This window comes from Gouania willdenowi, chromosome 16, assembly GCF_900634775.1.
Source record: "Gouania willdenowi chromosome 16, fGouWil2.1, whole genome shotgun sequence".
NCBI classification, from domain to species: domain Eukaryota; kingdom Metazoa; phylum Chordata; class Actinopteri; order Blenniiformes; family Gobiesocidae; genus Gouania; species Gouania willdenowi.
This window is the reverse complement of record NC_041059.1, coordinates 38,795,401-38,811,317: the sequence shown is the minus strand read 5'-3', so window position 1 is coordinate 38,811,317 and position 15,917 is coordinate 38,795,401. Positions and strand designations below refer to the sequence as shown.

Genomic DNA, 15,917 nt, shown 5'->3' with positions numbered 1-15,917 from the left:
GAAAATAATGGGTCAACATATGTGACATTAGGTGGAAAAGCGATGGAAAGGGTTTATAAGTGCAGGAAAATGGAAAAACTGTGCAGAAAAGGCATTTAAATGTGATGTAGAAGTGTCAGAAATGGGAGAAATGTAGCAAAATACATTAAAAGGAGCAAAAATATGGCAAGAAAAAGTGATGAAAATAGGTTCAAACATGACAAGCAGAAAAAGAGTAAAAATAAGCAAAAATTGACTCAAATTGTTCAAAAAATATTCTTAGCTCCTTGAAGGCATCTATCTGGCGACCCCCTCCCAGTGTCTCACAACGCCAAGGTTGAGAACCCCTGGTCTAAGGGACTCCACATCCCACAATGCAATGCACCAAACATTTCTGACAATGTGTTGAGATCAAAACAAACTATGTCTTTATCGCATAAAAAAAAGCAGCTTTACGTTGAGGGCGAGCGTCGTCTGGGGTTCACACGTGTGCGTTAAAGCACGTCAGCATCAAAGCTGTGTCACCGTTTATTTTAGGAAGCACTGCACACGCACAGCAACAATGAAAGCCCCCCTGGAGTGTTTAGCTGCTATGAATACACTTTAATGTTCTTTATTTTTTACTGGAATCACAGCGCAGCATCGAGTCCTCCTGAGAGCGTCTGGAGGAGGAAGCAGCGGGGGGCGGGGGGGCGTTAGGATGGCGTTAGGATGGCGTTAGGATGGCGAGGCGTGTGCAGCAGGTGAGCAGGAGATGGACAGGCTGTAATGAAAGAGGCACCTTGAACAACCACCCTCGGCCTGTGTCTGCTAAGGTTCAATTAGCCCCCGCTGGCCCCGTCTATCCATAGACATACATACATACATACATATAGTACATGTCAGGGTTCTGTCCAGCGCTGCTGAGCGTAGGGGCCCCCTATGGAGCGATGTCATCCCCTATCAGTGACGTGCAGTCAGGGTAGGTAAGGTAGGCAGTGCCTACCCAAGGGTGAACTGATATTTTGATTATTTGTTTCAATTATAATATAATTGTAAATTATTTATTTTTCAATTTCCAAACGCCTACAGTACCTATAAGTTTGAAAGTGTCAGCATTTTGTGTGTTTCATAGACCAAATGACTAAACATTGCTCTTTCCTGGTACGGCTGCACAGTCTCACTCTGCTGTGAGGCAGGAGGAGGCCACGCCCCCTCCCAAAAGCACACATTGCTGCGCTACCTCTGTTCCCATAGCGTGTTTTTATGTGTTTACACATGTGCAGTCAGTTCCCCAAGATAAAAACCATTTACAGCTCTCTACGCTGCCTTTGGACGTAACCGTGCTATGCTAAATGCTATACGTACGTTCACAGTGCATTAGTGAATTGATAGCACGTGACCTCTGCTGCTACTAGTGGGTGGGATAACACTACAGTCAGGATGACAGCGCTAGAGACGATGGAGAAACTTTGTTTTGAGGAAAAACGACAGGTTTTAAAAGATGGAGACCAACACCTGAGTTACCAGAGCTTCAGCAAAGACAAGGTCAGAACATGTTTCTGTGTTTCCAACACAAACTGTCGTGTCATGAGATATATCTTGTTGGGAGAGTATGGAGGTTATATTGAATAAGTGTTTACGTTTCTTTAATGGTGATTTTGTTAGATTAACACTTGCCAGCTGAAACATATGGAATTGTCATTGGTGTCGATATTGGTGGTCTCGATTTGCCACGCCCTGCCTACCCTACCCTAGTGGTCACGGCACGTCACTGCCCCCTATGCTCCGTTTTCAGCAATGTCGGGGGGATTTTCTGTCGTTTTTTATTTTTTAACAATTACCGTTGTAATAAATGTTACACACTTGACACAAAAGGGACTTCCAGGAGTTCATGGGTTGTTTAAATTCTGTTTTTAATCAGAACCACCCAGCCGCACCGTCTGTTTAATACAGGCGATCTGCTCAAATGCTCCAGTCTTTACCTGAGGACCCCTACAGCCCTTTAGCTGCCCCCGATGCTGCCTGTGTGGATCCTCCGCTTACCTAATCGTAACCACCGTCCATGTATGTGAACTCTGAGGAGTCTGAAAACCGCACACAACGGACTCCACGCAGACTGTCCGCTCTCCTCAGAGCTCATATACCCGCTGCGTAGCAGTTTCCATTCAAATCCTACATTTCCCATGATTCTTGTACTCCTGGGACATGTTTTAAAGGTGTCAGTACTTTGGTAGCTCGTCTGCGAGTCACTCTTCTAAGCTAAGCTTTACTTCATCAAAGAGTTGTACATTTCTACACTGTCTGTGCCACACAATCCCTCTGTGTGTGTGTGTTTGAGACTAAACACTTTACACACACTTATTACAGGGTTTGCACACTTTTTTCACAATACATTTTCAAAACTTCTCCAAAATATTTGACCAAATTTCCATGACTTTTCAAGACTGGACAATGGTTTATTCATTCCATGGCCATGAGGACCTTGTCTTAAACACATGGTCTGGATCAGACGTCTCTACTGTCCTCAGGTCGTGGGTTCAGGAACAAAGTTTAATGAGCCACAAAAACATGTACAGGGTTCTCACCAGGGATGTTTCACGGAGAAGGCACGCGATCAAGTGTTGTAGGGGGTCCGGGACCATCCCACCCAGAGAAATTAGAAACTTTCTGATGACCACATTTTGTAAAGTTAAGCTAAACTTGTTTTTTTCATCTTTGTTCCAGCCTTACTTTAAAGCCAATTGTTCTTAGTGTAATTGGTGAAGATGATAATTAATGTAGTTATAGTAGTTATTCATGCTTGGTGTGTATATATATATATATATATATATATATATATATATATATATATATATATATATATGTATCTATATATATAAATACATATATATATATATTTATAGAGAGAGAGAGAGAGAGAGAGAGAGAGGTTCTTCACTAATAAATACTCACACACACTGTAGAGAATAACATTATTCAAGAAACTGATTCAAAGAAGCGCTTTTCATATTTAAATGAGGTACCGTTATTATGTGGGACCTGCTGTAATATTGGGACTGTTATGGACACGTGTTTTTTTTTTTTTTGTTTTTTTTTTTAACTCTTTTGTAACTCATAAAACGCAACACAAAATACAAAATAACTCCAAAAACACACCAAATGAAAAATGCACAAGAATAACCAAAAGTATACAAAACCACAAAAAAATACACAAACATTACATAACAAGAAAAATGCAGAAAACGACAACAAAAATGTACAAAATGAGTCCAACAGTGTGTATGGTGTTCACATTAGATTCCCATTAGACTTTATCTTCTGCTGTGCGTGTGTGCGTGTGTGTGTGTGCGTGTGTGTGTCAGAGACGATGCTAATGAGCAGCACAGATAGGGACGTCCTGATACGAGTGCTCAGCTTTGTGTACTCACTAATACGAGTATAAATTAATGTAAATACAGCTGCTCTGATTCTCTGTCAAATAAACAGTTTAATTTGCGCTGTGTCCGTGATACGCTCCAGTGTTATGGTTTGAGTGGTGACCATGACATATGAGTGTCAGCGTAACCTGCTGTGATCCTTCTGACTGTCTGTCTGCACGTCTTCCTGTTTGGGAAGCTGTGGCGTTATCGCTGTGGAAGTAGCGCAGAGTTGTTTTAGTTCAGACACAGGCAGCTGTGCAGCCTCCGATATAAACACACAAATTGTCTCCAAAACAAGAACAACAAAACAAAAGATGACAACAGCAAAAAACTAAAATTTATTCAAAACCACAGAAAATGACAAAAAATGACAGAAGACACAAAACAACAACAAAAATACAAAAAATGATAAATAAAAAGCACACAAAGTGACAGAAAATACATAAAAGGAAATCACAAATCCTCAAAAATGACGCACAAAAAGCTCTAAATCACAAAGGGCCTATGTTACTAATCTAGATTAGCTCTTATCAAGCTAACTTTCAGGATTTAATCAGTGTGTGCTGGACTATGAAGCTCGTCAACGTCTTACGGAGCTATATCACCATGGTAACTTAGGCTGAACGACTAGCCTGGTGGAGAGCAGGTTTTGCTCTGGCTAGGATCTGAGCGAGTGATAAAGTCCCGCCTCCTGACCAATCAGTTCTCTTAGAAAGTGAGCTGTCCAATAAAAGGTGATGTGTGAACACGTCACTGTGTGGATCTGATCTGACAGCTGCAATCCTTTCATTTACCAATGACATAATTTAGGAAAGATATAGATTTATATCTGATGGACTGATCTACAATCAGCTGATGAAGTCTGTGTTTCAATCGTATGCGTGGACGGGTGAAGTCATATATTAATGAATTCATAAATTTAATTTATACAGATCTACACACAGGTTTCATCAGCTGACTCTGTGAATGTGTAAAAGCATCACATTATTTATGATATTAATCCACTGGATGAGATATCACATGATCCAATGGATTAATATCATAAATAATCTCATACTTTTACACATGAACAGTATCAGCAGCTTCCTGTCTGGGTTCTTTCATTCCTGCCTTTTCTGTAACAACACTGTTGTTTTTGGTCTGAATAATGGATTTTAATTATTCATCATTTTAAACTTAAGCAACATCTAATCTGGTCGTTACCAAGTTATGAAGTGGATCAGATCTGAGGGAGGATAAAAGCTCCGCCTCCTGGTGTGCAGCACTACTGTTGCTCTTCACTGTCATCATGGATTATATTGATTATATTTATTTAAGATCATAAGCTGTTCCTCCTGTGAAGACGCTCACTCTGCCAGTTCTCTCCATTGATTGGTCAGACGCTGTTAGCTCCACCCCTTTTATGTGAACGTGCACGTACCCAGGCTGAAAACACTTGGTTTAAATTAGCGTGTTGTGATCGACCGTCATAGGACAGCTTCTCTCTGACAGGGAATGTTTGGTTAGGTGAAGCTAACGGAGATTAATCCAGAATATAATTATCTAGATTTATAGCACAGTGTCACTATGACAACACAACTCTGCAAAAATGACTGAAATAAGCAAAACCACAATAAATCCAAAGCTCAGGATGTAGATGAGTTGTGGTGCATTTGTACATATTAGACGTATGTAGTGATACCAGGAGGAGGCGGTCTCACCTTTGGCCTGTGCGGCCGAGCTGTGGGAGTATCCCAGTGACAGCAGAGCCATCTCTATCAGCTGGTTGAACAGCATGTCCTTACGCACCAGGACAAACTCAGCGTGCTCCTCTTTGCTGTCGAAGTCCATGGGATTCTCGTAGTGTTCCACCACGCAGAACACGGGCAGCATGTTACCTGGTACACACACACACGCACACACGCACACACGCACACACACACACACACACACGCACACACACAAAGGTTCACATTGCTGACCTTGAGTATCAATGAGATGAATATTTACAAAGAAAAATGATTAAATGGTGATTTTTGTTGTTTTTATTCTGATATTTTGAATCATCTAATAATTGGCTGCAATTGATAACATTTGTTTTCCAAAAGCCTGAAAATTTACCATAAAATACCACTAAAATAAAGGCAAATTGGTTGGAAATTTAAGGAATTTGGTCAGACTTCATCCTCCTTATGCTTCCCAGAACACATTTCCTCCATATTTTTCACTGTAAACAGTTAGCTAATGCTAATGTTAGCTTTAGTAAGTGTAACAAACGACTGGACGTCAAATCTCACGTGTTTTAATTTTAAACAAAATCAAGAGTAAACTGTAATTTGACACTGAACGTAGCCTCAGGTGCATGTTTTGGGAAAATATCACATAATTTCACCATATTTTTCACTGTAAAACAGGTGGGCTAATGCAAATGTTAGCTTTAGCAAGCGTAGCAAATGTCAAATCTCACAAAATCTCTCGTGATCTTGTTTCAGTGCATTTCTCTGTGTATAAATATAAATTAATAACATTAGTTAACTCCATTAACCATATTAAACATGTTTGGAATGATTTCAGGTGATTAGTTTGATTAAAGAAAGATGAATTCTATTGAATTCTTATTATTCTTGAAGTCTTACTTTGGTTTTAGTCAAGTTAAAAAGTGAAACAGTTAGAAAGGAGATTATAAGTGGACTGGACTAGGGCTGGGCGATACGAACCAAAACTCATATTGAAAATATTTTCTCAAAATTGCAATATATGATATTAATCTTTGTATTTTAACTCAAAATTCTACCAGAAAGACAATTCTGGGATACATTTGCTGATGCCAAATGTCACACATCATTTATTAACAAACAGCTGCACAATATGTGTACAATATGTAATACTTGTATGATGTGATTTATACTGTGATTGATTGTATAAATTAAAACAAGTAAAAAAAATAAATTAAAAAAAAGAGGTTATATCTTGATATAGGCAATATTGTTATTTTCTATATCGCCAAAATAGAAACTCGATATATCTCTATATATTGCCCAGCCCTAGACGGGACGTGATGCCGCTACGACCCTCACAGTCTTTATGAGCAGACGCTGCACCCTGAGGTGACGGTGCTGTGAAACAACATAACATTCACACTCTAATGCACATGTGTCAAACTCAAGGCCTGGGGGCCAAATCCGGCCCTTTAGATGAGTGGTTGTCAAACCTGTCTGACTCTAGGACCCCCTTTCTCTTCTTTCTGAATCAAAGTCCCCCATGTGTCCGACTACAACGTTAGATCATAATGATGAGAGAGATGAATGAGTAATAACACACTTTTTAAAGAATATCATTTTGGAAATAAGTGGGAAAGAAAACACTATTTAGTGCATTTGTTCTCAACCTTTTTAAGATCATGACCCCAATTTCATATCAAGACTTTCTGGAGACATTTTATTTTAGAATTAGTTTTTGATCATGTTTAAGCTCAGATTATATTATTATTTTTACTGCATTTTAGTTGAACTAGATTTATATTTCACAAAGTGAAAATATAGAAATACAATTAATTAAGAGAAAAAAAAGTTTGTGCACCATAAGTGTTTGTGTGTGCACGCACGAGTGTTTGTGTGTGATCGCACAACGAGTGTTTGTGTGCGCGCACACCGAGTGTTTGTGCATGTGCGCACAATGAGTGTTTGTGCATGTGCGCACGATGAGTGTTTGTGTGTGCGCGCAGAACGAGTGTTTGTGTGTGCGCGCACAACGAGTGTTTGTGTGTGCTCGCACGAGTGTTTGTGTGCGTGCACAACCAGTGTTTGTGTGTGCACGCACGAGTGTTTGTGTGTGCACGCACAATGAGTGTTTGTGTGTGCGCGCACAACTTGTGTTTGTGTGTGAGCGCACAACGAGTGTTTGTGCGCACATGGGTGTTTGTGTGTGTGCATGCACAACAAGTGTTTGTGTATATGCATGCACTAATGTTTGTGTGTGCGTGCACCACAAGTGTGTGAGCCATGAGTGATTGTGTGTTTGTGAGTTCGTGTTTGTGTTTGTTTGTGCGTGAGACACTCTTATTTCAGTTTAATCAGCTTAAGCAGGGTTTAAATGTGCTTTATAGATAAATTGTGTTTTTTTAAATCGATCGATTAATCAATTATGAAAATATTCGTTAGTTGCAGCTCTACTTTACATTTATTTATAGGACAGAATAAGGTTAAAATTGCTTGTTTTGTGGCCCACTTGAGATCAAACTGCTCCGTATTTGGCCCATGAACTAAAATATGCTCCAACGTCTCCAGGTATTCAGCAGAGTGAGTCTCAGTCTGAAAAAAGCTGCTCTGATGGGAGTCAAAGTGTTGATGAGGACGATATTTACACCTGGCTCCACTTCTACATGTAAATCCCACGTTTATGAGCTGCTTTTCCTCCGTTTCTCTACCTTTACGGTGGATACGACGAATAAAAATGATTCACGTGCTAATCTTGTGGGGTAACCCAGGCACGACAGAAGATGCACGAACGCTTTGGAAAAACAATCGATAAGCCGACAGATGCAGGGGAATGTGCTGAAAGAGCTGATTTTAATAGATAAAGATCTAACAATAAAGACTGCTGTGTGGGTTCATTTGGGGGGATCAATACTGGCTTTGTTTCCACGCAGCCCACAGAGAGGCCTGTGGGAAATATTGTTTGGAGCTCGGACACAATGCCCAGTGTGAAGCGTTCCTCCGCTGCTTTTCCCCGGGCTGAGCTGAAACGCAGCAGACGTGGTAGGAGGCCAAGACACGCCGGGATGATGGAGGTGAGGAATTAGTGGCTCTCAGCTGGGGAGCGACACGGAGATAAAAAGCAGCGGGGAGAAGAAAAAAAACAAGGAGAAACGACCAATCCGAGGACAATCGTCACGTTCCTGAGTCCCTCGCGGCCGCAGGAAGAGCCAAACAAACGCACGGCGGCGCCAACTTATTCCAACACAGTCAAATATATAATAAAAAAAACCACAAGCATAAAACGCTCAGCGGTTATATTAAAAAGCTTTGTCATAATCTCAAAGTAAAGGCTGCGCTCTTAAAGGACTGAGAGTCGTCTTAATAAACACGCACTTCTCTGACGTTTGTGTGGATATTATATCGCATTGATTGTTTATTCACATCATAGCTTTCAAATTGTTGGTAAATTGAAACTTAGTTGACATTTAAGTTCAAGATACTGTTTTGTTGTTGTTACTTGATGTTAATTTATTTTATTTTTAAACTGTGTCTAAGTTGTCATTTACATGATCAAAATCAAATCAAATGAAAGAAGTGGAACCGCATTGTTCACAGTTCCACTTCTTTCATTTGATTTGATTTCAACGTGTGCAGAGAAAAGGTTTCCTTCACACACACTTTGTGTTTGTGAGGCCGATCATTAAACAGCAGCGTTTCTGACGCCTGGCATTGATAAAAGTCTGGTTTATAAGCTGCTAACGAGTAAAGCCGGGAATAGAATTATCAGCAATTACCCAGGAAGTGAAGGAAAGATTTTATTTTGAAAGGGCGGTGATGAATAAACCTGCAGTGCAGTCACCCGGGTACCTGATGTGTTCTGACCACAGCTGTGTGGCATCTGCAGAACAACGACAGGCAAAAATGAATTCAAAACCACACGAAAAACCCAAAACAACAAAAACACACCAAAAAAAATACCAAAGACACAAAAAGACAACAATGGATTCAAAACCACACAAAGTGACAGTACTCAAATGAGCAAAAATACAAAAAATGAGTCCAAAAACACACAAATTTGGCCAAAATGACTCTAAAAACCCAAAACAACAAGATAAGCACCCAAAATGACTAAAATACAAAAAACAACAAAAAATAGACAAAAATGACTCCAAAAACACAGTGTGACAACAAACTACACCAAAAACAAATTCCAAAGACACAAAACAACAACAAGACAAAATGACTCCAAAAACACACAAAATGACAGAAAATACATAAAAGGATAACACAAAATTACGCAAAGATGACTCCAAAATCACAAAAAACAATAAAAACACAGTGACAAAAAGAACATGCTAAAAAAAATTCCAAAGACACAAAATGACAACAAACAACAAGAATGAGTTCAAAACCACACAAAATGACAGTACTCAAAAGAGCAAAAATACAAAAAAATGAGTCCAAAAACACACAGAATTTGGCCAAAATGACTCTAAAAACCCAAAACAACAAGATAAACACCCAAAATGACTAAAATACAAAAAATAGACAAAACTGACTCCAAAAACACACAAAATGACAGAAAATACATAAAAGGATAACAAAAATATACGCAAAAATGACTCTAAAATCCCAAAACAACAATAAAAACACACAAAGTGACAAAAAGAACACACCGGAAAAAAAATTCAAAGACACAAAACAACAAACAACAAGACTGAGTTTAAAACCACAGAACATAACAGAATACACAAAATAACAACAAAAATCTAAAAAAAATGCATCAAAAACAAACGAAATGACTGAAAATATATAAAATTACAACAAGAATAGACAAAAGTGAGAATGTGGTCAAATAAATATTAATAATAATAAACAACACGTCTCTAGTGTTGGTAATAGAATGATATTTGTCGTCCTGAACACATAGTCCTCCACAAACGCATTTATTTGTGTTTTCTGACACTTTTCATTCAGAAACAACGTAAACTTCTCTTTGAAACTCTCGGACCGTCGCGAAGGGGTCATCGGTTCAAATCCTGCCTCCGACACGTCGTCCGCGAGGACAAAATGTTCACCTGATGACATCACGTCACAAAACCAAGCCGAATTTTAACTTGATTCTAACCTTATGAAAAACTGAATGAATAAAACATGAATGAATAAATGAATGAATGACCAGATGAATAGATAAATATAGAATAAAAATATTGAATAAATGAATGAACATAGAATAGATAAATGTGGGATGAAGAAATATAGAATAAATAAATGAAAAATAGGGAATACATAAATATGAAATAAATAAATAATGTGGAATAAATAAATAAAAAATATGGAATAAAAAATAAATAAATAATATGGAATGTTTTAACATGCTTGTGCCTTTTACTGTCGTGTCTTTTCTCCACCATTTTTAACCCTTAACTCCCAAATTTTTAAAAAATCTAATTCATGACCACATATTTTAATATTTCTGCTGTTTGATGATTGACTGCTGCCAACAACATTTTGTTGTGCTGTTTTATCATTGCAATAACAATTAAGCTTCTACATCTAAATAAAATAAAAATAAAAATCAAAAAATGGAATAAATAATTAAATAAATAAATATGTAATAAATAAATAATGGCTTCTTTAAAAAACTTGGCTGTTCTAAAGAATATATTTGATATTAAAATGCAAACACAAACATAAGTGCATTTGTTTCTGATCAAACTAAGGGATAAAGAAAATATAGAATAAATAAATTAAAAAATTAAATAAATTAATAAAAACATGAAATAAATAAAAATATGAAATAAATAAATAACTTGGAATAAATAATAAAAAATATGGAATAAATAAATAAAAATGTAGAATAAATAAATAATGCCTTTTTTAAAAAGCTTGGCTGTTCTAAAAATTATATTTGATAAAATTTAACACATTTAGGACGTTTTAAGATGCAAACATAAAAACAAGAACGTTTGTTTCTGATCAAACTAAGGGATAAAGAAATGATAAAATAACTACATAAAAAATATGTAATAAATAAATACAAATATGTAATAAATAAATGACATAGAATAAATAAATAAAAATATGAAATAAATATTCGAAAACATGGAATAAATAAATAAAAATGTAGAATAAATAAATAATGGCTTTTTTAGAAATCTTGGCTGTTCTAAAAATGATATTTGATAAAATTTAACACATTTAGGATGTTTTAAGATGCAAAAATAAAAACAGGAACATTTGTTTCTGATCAAACTAAGGGATAAAAGTGTGAGGCACGGCTGATGGAGTTGTCGGTCTGAGCCTACCTCTCTTGTGGCAGCTCTTCAGGAGGTGGCCGCTGGTTTTGAACGGGATCCCGGCGAGCTTGGCGCCGTTGCTGCCGAGCCGAGCCCGACCTAGAGGACTGCCGTTCTGCTCGAGCCGCAGCAGCTTGGCCGGCGGAGCCTTGGCTTCGGCCATGCTGTTCACCAGCTCTGAGTTCTCCTTCCCCAGACACGCCTCGCTGAGATGGTCCATCATTCTCAGCGCCGCTGCTCACTATCACCTGAGAGAGAGAAACACAGAGACTACTCAGCTCTGTGTGTGTGTGTGTGTGTGTGTGTGTGTGTGTGTGTGTGTGTGTGTGTGTGTGTGTGTGTGTGTGTGCGTGCGTTAAATTAAACAAATCAGCTTCACATTAATCTGTGCACCCTTCGTTCTTTGGTTATTCCGTTTTAAAACCAAAACGAAATAACAAATTAACGGTGTCGTTATATTGTTTTACTGACTTAAAATGAAAACAAATATACAGAAAAATTAAAAACCAATTTACGGGGAAATTAGAGCAAGAACTAAAGTCCGCTGCACCTGGTTTCTCTCCACAGGTCCTGGACCAGGTCTCCTCACACAATAGAACTGTTTAGGATTTATTTCAGCAGTTTCCTGCTTCTGCTCATGTTTTCATTCAGTCTGTGGATGTTTTAGCTTGTTTATGTTTTGTTTTATGGTGTTACGGTCCACATAGTATCCAAATAACCAGCTGACTGAATATCGACTGTGAGGAACAATAGATGTTAGAACTTCTGTCATTTCACACTTTTGCAAAAACAATTAAAGCATTTTTAAGGGCAGTAAAATTATTTATTTTGCACGTTATAAATACCGCTAGCCACTAACAGCAGCCGTCAACACACACGGAAGTTGATCACAAGAAGCGAGGAGCATCAGTAGATTCATTATACCACCTCTGGTTCCTTTAATCACATGATATCATATATATATTTTACCTAACATCCTTTTTTAGTTTTGATTTACTGATGTGTTAATAATGTTTCTATTCACCAGTTCATCAGTAACGTGACGTATGCGTTGCTCTCGTTTTGTATTTTTTGGTATGTATGTTGTTCTTGGATTGTTGTTGTCGCCTTGTGTATTTTTTCTCCTTTTGTGTCATTTTGTGTTGTTCTTTTGCATATTTCTCCACTTGTTAGTACATTTTTGTATGTTTTCGTTGAGTATTTGTGTTGTTCTTTTGTGTATTTCAATGTTAGTTAGTTTATCGCTAGTTGCCCATGTTTGCGTTATGCGCACAAGTTTTTTTTCTTGTTTTCTGAACCAATCTTAAAGCACTGTGATGTTATTTTAGCCTGTGTGATATTTTCCATCAGCAAAAATAAACAAGAATTTTCTTTCTGGTCTTTATGTCGTAAATCAACATTTTGAGAAAAACTACTGAGACATTAATTTTATTCCATTTCGCCCAGCCCTACACTTGTCACATGCAAACTACATATGGTTAAACCTGCACATGCAGTGTTTAACATTGAAACAGTGAGTCAGCACTTTTACCCGCACAACCTTTGAATCATTTAAACCAAACGTGCACGTTTTCAAAACAAGGGAAACTACCTGCAGTGACGTTTAAAATAAAAATGGAAATCCTCCTTCACATTAAAAGCACTCAAAGCCTTCCCCCGTGAGCAGCTTTATGGGTCCCGACCCACATGCTGAGAAGCAGCTTTTAGGTGTGTTGGAGTGTTTTTTTTCACACATGCATTATGTATGTATGGGGTTCCCACATGGGACGGAGCAAACAAGCCCTGCTTTTTAGTGCAAAACACACTCAGATTCCACTCGAATGGACACAGCACAAGGTTGTGCTGAAGTGCACGCATGGTGGTGGTGGGGGGGGGGGGGGGTAGGAGACAAGTCAGGGATGGATGGATGGACAGGCTTTTGATCAGGTGATGGAGGTACCTGTGGGTTTACACACACACACACACACACACACACACACACACACACACACACACACACACACACACACACACACATTGTGATGGGTCCTCAGCAGTTGTGCAGGTTAATGATGGAATGCTGTTGTCAGAGAGCGAAAAGGGCAAAATCATCCACCCCCACAAAAAAGATCATGAACTCCCCTATTGACAACACGCAACCAGGCAACTAATTTCCCACAAATAGGAGGAGGAGGGGGGAGAGGAGGGGGGGGCTCAGAGGATCCAGGGCAGGGTTTTAAATTATACACAAAATAAATAAAAATAAAAACATCACAGGAAACATCAGAAATGAATCAAAACCTCCAGGACTTATTTATCATCACACGTGTCAGTGATTTACGTATAAAGCCACATGTCATCATTATTATCATGATTATTAATATGATGGAAAGTTGTCACTAACCAGTGACAGTAGCAGAACTTTGTCCTGATCCAAACTCTCACTTTATGACGTTTAACATGTTCCTTTTAGTGTTTTTAGTTTTAGTTTTGCGTGAGATATTCACTCTTATTCATCACGTGCTCATAATGTCACGGCTGAACGTGCATCTGAAAGTTATTAAAAACACTGAGCGTGCGTGCGCGTGCGTCCATAAAGTAGTTATGAAGGTGTTTTGTTGGTGAATGGATGGAGTTTAAAAACCAACCTGAACCGCAGGAGCATAAAAAGCTTTGGAATCACACGGGTCTGCCCTCCTTTACGCGTGCATGCCTCACGCACGATGATGAGCACGGTTCCTCCAGGCGGTGCGGAGCGACGGCAGCCCGGGTCTGAGGCAGGCACGGCCGGGTCGGCGCGGACCGACAGAGGCGGGCATTGGAAGCGGTGGAGCTGGGAGGAGGAGGAGGAGGACGGCTGTGGCACGGGCACGGGCACGGGCACGGAGGAAGAGGAGGAGGAGGAGGAAGATAAGAAAGCACCGCCGAGTCCAAACCGCTCCGTCCGCCCCAGAGCGTCGCTGGAAGCCGGCGAAGAGGCGCCTGTCTGCGGCTGTGGATCCGGAGCTGAGTCCGCGGGAAATAAACCCGGAGCAGATGAGGTGATAAAGTGCGCGTGGTCTCCCCGCGGCGCGAGTAAATAAGGCGTGGGTGCGCGAGAGTCCGTCCTGTGAGTCCCGACGGAGACGTTCGGTGTGTGCGTGTGACGGTGTGTGCGTGTGCGCGGCTCTGCTCTCCGCTCCGTCCCCATTAAATGACTAGTTGTACGGACTCATCACTCCCTCTCCGCTCCGCGCCCTGCCGCCGCCTGCGCGTGCCCCGTTCCTCATCGCACACACACGGAGAACCGACACGGACACACACACACACGCGCGCTTTTTTTTTTTTTTTTTTTTTTTTTTCAGCCGGAACGGCGTTTATTATTGGGTCTGTGTTCGCGCGCGCGGCTGCGAACCGTGCGGAGCAGACAAATAACCCTCCGCCCTAGAAATAACACGGATGATCCCTCCGCCTGCCGGCCGGGGCCACGGAGCCCAGCACGAGACGGAGAAAAAGTGGAGAAAGTGCACACGCACGCACGCACCCACACACACACACGCACGCACGCACGCACGCACACACACACACACGCACGCACACACACACACGCAGTGGACGGAGCGGGACCGAGTTACGATCTCCAAGAATATTGAATCATCTTGATTAAAGTGAAGCGTTTGTGCATTTACTACACACACACACACACACACACACACACACACACACACACGCGCACACAAAGTTAATCTATTTTATTTTATTTTTTTGCCATGTAAAATATAGTTCGTGGTCCCAAATCTGGCCCACTTGAGGGTCCCTTTAGGACCGAAATAAAGATTTTAAAATAATCCTATAATTTAATTATGTTGTGGATCCACTGTTATTGAAACATCTGAATAATAAACCTGTCATAGATTAATGAAATAAAATACTTAACTCGACATTTGAATTTTATTATTACAAACTAATTACATCAGCAGATGCCTCTATGGAAGACTGACAGTTGGCAGTCGAAACATGTCAGGGGATCAAAGTAAATTTTCTGAAAAAGTTGTCGAAATAAATGAAACTTTAAGTCCCTTTAAGACTGAAATGACCATTTAATTATTTTGTGTTCACTCTTATCTTTCTGTGAGCTTTATTAAACATCTGAATAATACACCTGTGATAGAATAATAAAATAAAAATGCTTTATTCAACATTTAAATTTTGTTGTTACAAACAAATTACATCAGTAGATGCCTCTGAGGATGACTGACAATAGGCAGTCGAAACATGTCAGGAGATCAAAGTAAATCCCCTGAAAAAGTTGTCTGAATAAATGAAACCTCTACATATTAAAGTAATGACTGTATTAATGATGACCTGCCTTTATTTCTACATATTCATGATTTGACGTAACTTTTTTAAAATTTTTTATTCCATTTAGTCCCTGAACACTTTCCCCTCTGCACTAAATATCTCCCCATACACCAAACAGTTGTTATTCTGAGGCAAACATTGCACGAGAAAATCTAACGTCTCACACAAACACTCTGACACACACTCACTCGTGCATGAAAGATTCATATTTGTGTCGTGTGTGTGTGTGTGTGTGTGTGTGT

General features: G+C 39.5%; 1 protein-coding gene across 1 annotated transcript in view; it reads right to left on the bottom strand.

Moving 5' to 3' along the window:
* Positions 1-14,608, bottom strand: part of satb1b (SATB homeobox 1b) — an 84,187-nt gene extending 69,579 nt beyond the window's left edge. Inside the window, exons 1-3 of the mRNA XM_028471565.1 lie at positions 13,983-14,608; positions 11,365-11,603; positions 5,081-5,257 (exon numbers count right to left, since the gene is read on the bottom strand). Of these exons, the coding sequence (XP_028327366.1) occupies positions 5,081-5,257; positions 11,365-11,578 (391 nt within the window). The 5' untranslated portion in view covers positions 11,579-11,603; positions 13,983-14,608. The remainder of the gene's footprint in view (positions 1-5,080; positions 5,258-11,364; positions 11,604-13,982) is intronic.
* Positions 14,609-15,917: the final 1,309 nt, after the last annotated feature.